The sequence below is a fragment of the Helianthus annuus genome, chromosome 15 (assembly GCF_002127325.2).
Source record: "Helianthus annuus cultivar XRQ/B chromosome 15, HanXRQr2.0-SUNRISE, whole genome shotgun sequence".
Classification (NCBI taxonomy): Eukaryota; Viridiplantae; Streptophyta; class Magnoliopsida; order Asterales; family Asteraceae; genus Helianthus; species Helianthus annuus.
The window spans coordinates 152,926,409-152,934,175 of NC_035447.2; the positions used below are offsets into that span (position 1 = coordinate 152,926,409).

The following is a 7,767-nucleotide window of genomic DNA, read 5'->3' on the forward strand; positions in this document are numbered from 1 at the left end:
AAGCTCTATCTATTTTTATTTACACCAATTTTGTTTTAGATTTGTATTTATCTTTTTAGATTTGTTGAGATTTTATAGGAGTTATAATTAAAAAAAAGAGATAAATTGTTTGTATAAATAAAAAATATGAGATTGAAGGAGAGATTGACATGTGGCATTAAGTTGAGTCTTTTATTAATATTTAGATTAGATTAGATTTGTATACACATATAATTTATTTTTTTTTATTTATCGTTCCTCGTTATTTGTACTGGACAAATATATAATGGATAATAAAATATTATTCTCTCCGCATTAAAACACTATAAATAAGCAACCTTTTTATGCATGTATGTCTTGTACCTAATGCTTTGGGAGATTTTCAAAAAAAATTTGATATTTTTACTTTTCACCCAAAAGTATTTGCTAAATTACTTTTAACCCAAAACTATTTGTTTTTTTACTTTTAACCCAAAACTTTTTATTTTTTACTATCTATCCTCACAACTTTTTTTACTTTCAACTTTAGTCCTTTATAGTTTTCATTTTTCGCTTTATGTTTTGTTTTAAATTTTGTGGATTAACACATCGCAACGTTCGTGTGTGGTGTAACGTTTTTATGTTTCGTTCTAAACTTTGCGAATTAACACGACGCAACGTGCGTGTGGGGTTCAACGTTTTTACATCGTCTATTATTTCCCCGTTTGACAAGTTCGACATAAAGTGCGGGTCCTAGATCGACTTAGTTATTAATTTCCATGTTTAGCGTTTCGGTCTAATTTCTTCACATAAACACGCCGTAACTTCAGTGTTGCTGGTCGCTGCGGTAATGTGGCATTGATGCTATTTGGAACAGTTTTACGCCCCTGGGGGTTTTTCAAAGACAAAATGGTTATGCATATGGTTGTTGTAACCTTGGCTTTGGGGGTTTTTCAAAAAAAAAAATTTGATCGTTTAATTTACTTTTCACCAAAAGTATTTCATAAATTACTTTTAACCCAAAACTATTTGTTTTTTACTTTTAACCCAAAACTTTTTATCTTTTTCAATCTATCCTCATAACTCGCTTTTTGTAGTTTCAACTTTGGTCATTTATAGTTTTCATTTTCTGCAATTTTTTCGCTTTATGCTTCGTTCTAAATTTTGTGACTTAACACATCACAACGTGCGTCTTTGGTTTAACGTTTTTACGTTTCGTTCTAAATTTTGCGAGTTAACACGACGCAACGTGCGTGTGTGGGAGAACGTTTTTACATCGTCTATTTTTTTTCCCATTTGACAGGTTCAACATAACGTGCGGTTCCTAAATCGACTTAGTTATAACTAATGAATTGCCGCTGCATTGCGGCGGGTTGTAATTCTAGTTTCTAGTAAAATAACAAATAATTGCATGCTTATTTACATATGTGAGGTGATCACGAACATTTTTTTATTAATTAAAAGGAAAATAGATTTACATATTTATTTACATATGTGACAGTTAATATATTTTTATATTAAGAAAATCAGTTTTTTGTTTTAAGTTTTAGTAGAATTAAGTCATTGTTTTTTGAAATGAAGTTATCCAATTAGAATAGGAGTGAGAAATTAATAAATTAAGATAAAACATCATTTTAGTAAATATTTTTGAAACACCACCATTTTGGTAAATATTTTTTCCACTAACACCACTTTAGTAAAAAACTCAGATAATGCCCCCATCCTAGGGCGTTTTAAGTCATGTGACGATTCAGCAAATAGGCATTATGGGGCATTATATTAAAGGGGTATAGGGGGGATGTGGGTTATAGGGCATTATGTTAAAAGGGGGTATAAATATAATTAAATAAAAAAACCTTAAAAATGCTATTGGCCAAAAACTTTCATATAATACCATTTTAGCGTTATTCAAAACACGCCGGTGGGGGTTTTTTGCGAAAACACGCTGGATCACGCCGGGGGGTTGGGGGAGGGCGTTTTGGGGCGTGTTTAGGGGGAGATAACGCCGGATCACGGCCCACTACGGGTGGTCTAACTCAAACCCCTCATATTTAATGGTAGGTGATTAAGTAAAAATATGAATTTACCAATACCTTGTTACTCAACAAGTTTTGATTTAAAAAAAAAAAAAAAAAGAAACGAAAAAAGAACCACAATCTTAGCTAGGCAACCCATTAAAAGTTTTGATTACATAAAAAATTTGTACCATTTTACCTTCCAAACATCACATAACAATGAAATGAACGAATAGCAAATAAAAAAGAGAAAAATTTATTTATTGATGAAATGTTTAACAAAAAAGAAACCCCCTAAGTATTAACTAAATCCAGTACACCTAAGGCCTATCCATCCAAACTCTTCCTCCAAATTTTTTCTTTTTTCATTTTGTATATATCTTCATCTTCACATATATATATACACACACAGAGGGCATATCTATATCCAGAAAAGCCCACTTGTAATTTACATTGGAACAGGCTACCGGAAATGGAAGAAGACACAACAGAATAGGGAATGATAGGCTTATGATAGTGGGGGTAAATTGGGAATTCTAAAAACACTAGCATCTTGATAAGAAAAGAATAATGAAGGCTATTGATAATGGCTTTCTGAAGATTAAGGTAAATTACTAATCTAACCTTCTCTAGTTCCCACAGGCGTTGGCTAAGAAAGATTGGCTCTTGATGATATGATTATTGTGTTCTTTATGTAGTTTCGATACAGGAGGTTGATGATCGGAAGGAGGGGAAATTACAACTATGCCCTTCATTCACCGATGACAATTGGATTCGTTTAGAAGCTATAATGGCGGACAGAGGATTCCAATACTTCTCGAGATGGGCAGACCATTTCCTTCATTCGATTACTCTTTTTGTAAATCTTGATTGTTGGTACAATTCTTATATTCTCAAAATTTGCAATTGCGGCGCTCTCTTCGATATCAACCTTTACATTAAAAAGAATCGTTAAACAAGTGAATGAAAGAATCACATTTCTACATGTGTGTGCGCTTGTGCATGATTCTTGATTATAAAAATCAAAAGAGTTAAATGTCATTTTAGTCCTTGTGGTTTGGGTCATTTTGCCAGTTTAGTCCAAAGGTTTCATTTTTCACCTGTGGGTCCAAAAATGTTTCACCGTTGCCATTTTAGTCTACTGGGTTAACTTCATCTTTTTTTTTTTTGTTAACGAGAAGGCCAATTTGGTCATTTTATATGTAACTATGTTAACTAGAAGGGCAATTCGGCCATCTAAAACGACCGAATTAACCTTCTCGTTAACAGAAAAAATGGATGAAGTTAACCCAGTGGATTAAAATGGTAACGGTGAAACCTTTTTGGACCCATAGGTAAAAAATGAAACCTTTGAACTAAACTGACAAAATGACCCAAACCACAGGGACTAAAATGGCATTTAACTTTACAATATTTTCGGAGCCATAAACAAGTGAATGCAAGAATCAATAATATTAAGCTTCTTGAACATAGAATACCTTGAGAAAACTTATAGATGGATATCGAATGCATAAGGTGTCTAGAAACGGGGATATCTGGTTGCATTGAAGATCAGATGTTGTTTTAAAAAGAACAACAGAGGCTCCTACATTTCAAACATAAAAAGTCAAAGCCTTTTCTCAAGAAACAAAGCATATTATTTTAATACATGATGAATAAATAACCAACCAGTTGAAGCAACTGCAGCTTTGAACTGTTCAAGATTATTAATCAGTTCAACTTCACCACCAAATTTCAAATTATACACTTCTTCCCCTCGCGATTTCTTTAAAGCCACTTGCGCATGAAATAAAGATTCGGCTATGTCATTATTATCCGGAAGCTCTCTCCTCAAAACCTCGTAATCGCTTACTGATTCAGCCCACCTTTCAAGCTGTGACATTAAAAAAAAAAAAAAAAAAAACTTAATTAATTAAGATTAGTGCTTTTAAAGAAAAGAATCTCAATTTGAAGTATTTTATTACATGGTTTTCTTGAAATTTCGACATGCAATTCAAATTCAAACTTATTATTATATGTATATACCTTGGTGTATGTAGCGGCTCTACGAAGAAGAGCTTTTGTATAATTTGGATGATTAAGAAGGGCTTGATTACAATCATCAAGAGATCTTTCAAATTGCCCGAGTTTAAACCAACAAGCTGCACGATTGCAGTACAAAATTGAATTTGAGGGATCAAATTTAAGCCCTTCGCCGTAAGCCGAACAGGCTTCGGTGAATCGTTCGGATTTAAACAAATCATTGCCACGAGCCCGGGCTCTACACAAAGACCTTATGTTTTGAAGCAAAACCGCAACCTCCACGTTTCTAGGATCAATTTGTATTGATTTCTCGATAGAAGCAGCCGCGCTCTCGAATCTTTGAAAAGGAAATAAAAAAAGTTATTTTGAATCGTTTTGTTTCAAAACACGATGCCAATATCTCACACAAACTCACCTTCCCAATGCCATGTCAATCTGAGCGCGAGTAAACAAAATGTACGCTTCAGATTGCATCCCGAAAAACTTCGCTTGAGAACAAGACGGGCTAGTAGTTGAGTCGAATTTAGGCGCATGTGAAAGAACTGAATCAGCATCATCTAATCGATGGAGCTTCAACAATGCTTCAGCTTTGCATGCGAATAGCTAAAAGTTCGTAACATAAACAAATTCAGTTCCATCACAATCATTAATGATTGAATCAACTATTTCATAAAAACTGAGTCGCGTTACCTGAGGACAAGCGTCTGCTCCACATGAAATAGCACCACCGGCTTCCCTTAACACACAGCCCCAGTCTCGGACCCTTCTAGAGTTCATACACGCGTTTAAGTGCTTTTCTACTAATTGCAACTTTTGGGCCTCGTTCGGGTCGGGTTGGTACTCCTTAAAATGAAGGTGCCTCCTTGCATTTTCAACCTGTCCTAAACTGTCATTGCTTACATGAATCAGATTCAAGTAATCACACTGTTTTTCTACGCATTGTAATCTTCGGAATTCGATCAAGAACCGCATCATAACAATACCCATGATTACAAAAATAATAAAAACAAGATCTAATTCAACATTACAAGATCAAGATTCATCCAAGATGATGACTAATTCAACAAGAATATGACATGAATTAGATCTACAAAACTGGGTTTTTCATATTCAAGACTTCTTGAAAAACATACAACCAAAAAAAAAAGATCAGAACTTTTCTTATAATCTTGAACTTACCTAACAAGAAGAGAACCTAACCGATGATGAGCTCTCACATACCCAGAATCCAATCTTATAGCTTCGTCACATTCTTTAACAGCTTCACTCAACCTCTTCAAACCCATCAATGCGGCTGCACGGTTACAATGGTAGGCTGCATTCACAGGGGATAAAGATATTGCTCTATCATAAAAACTCAAAGCCTCTAAAAAATGCCCCTTTTTATACTCTTCATTCCCTAATTTCTTCAAATCTTCCGGATCCATTGACACCCTTTTCGAACTTAAACCGGCCGGAAAAGGTTCCCCTTTACCTCCGGTAGCGGCAGCGGCGCCGGAGCCGGACCCACCGCGCATTATGCTACCATGACCATAATTACCGGTTCCTAAGCCAAACACTTCGGGTTTGGAGCTCCGATTTGACATCATACCCGTTTTTAAAACCCTCACGGACCGGCAAATATTGCCAGCCGGAAGCACGTTGACCGGCGGAGAAGTGGCTGAGCTCCCGCCGGAATATATTGACGACCCGGATTCGGACCGGGTATGACCCGGTTTGACGCCTCTCGAGCCGGAAACCGAAAATGTCGGTGAACTGTCAACCGACAACTCGCCGGAGTCTGATATTCTAGTACCGGTTCCGGTTCGACCCGAAACTGACCCATTTCCGGTTCGACCCGAGAGCGTCCCGGATGAGCTTGAGCTGGTGCTGATTGTGGGTCGAACTGTTAAAGGTGAAATGGGTGAAGCCGGAGCCGACCCAGGAGCAAAATCAAGTTCTCGGAAGTCGGGTTTATTGGTGGTGTCGCCATTGCAGGTGAGTGAGTTCCGAAGACGATCGGAGAGTGTGGTAAACCCTAATTCCGAAATGGGTTTACAAGACTCCGACATTTTGAAGCGAAATCTTGATGGAAAAGAGATTAAAGATTGAAACTTTATCCCTCCCGCAAAATCTTTTTCAACCACAGAGAAGAAACAAAGAGCAAAAGAGAAAGAAAGCAGATGGGGATCTTGTGATTTAAAGGGGAAGCAAGGAATGAATAGTTTCTAGAGAGTTTTACAGAGAGGAAAGAGAAGAGAAGGAGATGATGATTTTTTATATATATTTTTGGAATTTTGTTGATTTTTTTAAGCTGCCTTTGTTCCCACACCTCTCCTGTATATCTTATTTTCATATCCATAGTGTATACGGATCGTATACAAAATATACGGCTCGTATAGAATGTTTTTTTAATAGGAAAAATGCGCAGATAATGTTTTTTTGATTTTACTATATATGGCCCATATATAGTTATACGATCTGTGTACATGTGTATATGATTTGTAAAAACTATACGGCTCAATGGATTTATTTTGGGAGGTTTTTGATGTTACCAAATGTATACGGGCCGTATATATGAATGTTTTTTCAAGTATCACGTTTTTTCCAGTAAAAACACCATCATTCTAGGGTTTCTAAACTCTTCATCACCTTTAACAACGTTGATCGGAACACGCCGCTTAAATCGGAGCATAAGTAGAGTAACGTTACCGATCAGTCCGTTGATCGAGTAACTAGCAGAAGAACCCGACACAAACAAGTTCTCCACAGTTTGTTATTCAGATCTCTATTCGGTCTTCTTTTCAAACTACAACACACGATAACTTTAAACTTTATAGTGTGTGATTTGACCCGGAAATGATTGGAGGTGATTGCTACTTTTAATAAGTTGTCATAGTTGTCAAATTCGATTTCAACAGATCTTTTCCTTTTCCTTCAATTTCTAGAACATTCTCCGTAACATGAAGACGTGTCGGGTTATTCTACTAGTGGTATTTTTAAGGAAGTATTGAAGATTGAATGTGCAAACCCAACCGTTTTTTACTACGGAAACGGTGGCTATGCGAAATACAAACCTCAACCGTTTTTTACTACGGAAACGGTGGCTATGCGAAATACAAACCGCAATCTTTTGTGACTATGGGAAACCAAGAACAAACCCTATTTCGAAACTCATGTCTTCGCATCAGCATTGTTTATCACCCTGTTTGAGCATTGGAAACCCGACAAATAGTCTTGACAACTGTGACAGCTTATCTATCTGTGTGTGTCAGGTGCAAGAGAACTGCGACTTATTTTCAGTTATTTCTATTGATCCACAAATTCCATTGTTTAAATCAGAATCAGGTTCTCAAGACAATGATCGTTCTAATAGATTAAATAGAATAAACCAATTTTTACCATTTTTACCCATAGTATACGGGTCGTATAACAATATACGGCCCGTATACAATCATCTCATACATTGTATACGATCGGTAAAAATATTTTTTACCAAGAGTATACGGTCGTATAAACCGTATACGACCCGTATACATATGGTAAAAAATGGTAAAAACCTCTTTAATCTATTAGAACGATCCAATAAACGAAGAACAAAGCCTATTTTCAAAACACAGGTTCATACAGTGCTGTAATAGGTTGTGGTTCAGCCAAAATGACATATAGCATTACTAATGGTTCAAGTAAGTGTCTAAAATTTTGCAAATTCAGGTTTACCTTGTTAGTTTCTCAAACACTACTAAAGAATGGAACCAACAAGGATTAAAGAGAATAAACCAAGTACAAAATC

At 36.0% G+C, this 7,767-nt stretch overlaps 1 protein-coding gene across 1 annotated transcript; it reads right to left on the reverse strand.

Moving 5' to 3' along the window:
* Positions 1–2,211: 2,211 nt before the first annotated feature.
* LOC110912841 (TPR repeat-containing thioredoxin TTL1) lies at positions 2,212–6,246 on the reverse strand. The gene is made up of 7 exons (XM_022157656.2): positions 5,175–6,246; positions 4,686–4,881; positions 4,411–4,598; positions 3,999–4,332; positions 3,642–3,846; positions 3,452–3,558; positions 2,212–2,904 (listed from the first exon to the last, which is right to left on the reverse strand). Exons 1-7 carry the CDS (start codon positions 6,044–6,046, stop codon positions 2,752–2,754), a joined length of 2,055 nt encoding a protein of 684 aa, XP_022013348.1. The 5' UTR covers positions 6,047–6,246; the 3' UTR covers positions 2,212–2,751.
* Between the last annotated feature and the right edge of the window lie 1,521 nt (positions 6,247–7,767).

Excerpts from the sequence above, each read along its gene's own strand:
- LOC110912841 (XM_022157656.2), bottom strand. The coding sequence starts at position 6,046 with ATGTCGGAGTCTTGTAAACCCATTTCGGAATTAGGGTTTACCACACTC. Across the intron at positions 4,599-4,685 it reads GAGCAGACGCTTGTCCTCAG|CTATTCGCATGCAAAGCTGA; the intron begins GTAACGCGACTC and ends ACGAACTTTTAG. Across the intron at positions 3,847-3,998 it reads GAGCCGCTACATACACCAAG|CTTGAAAGGTGGGCTGAATC; the intron begins GTATATACATAT and ends TTAATGTCACAG.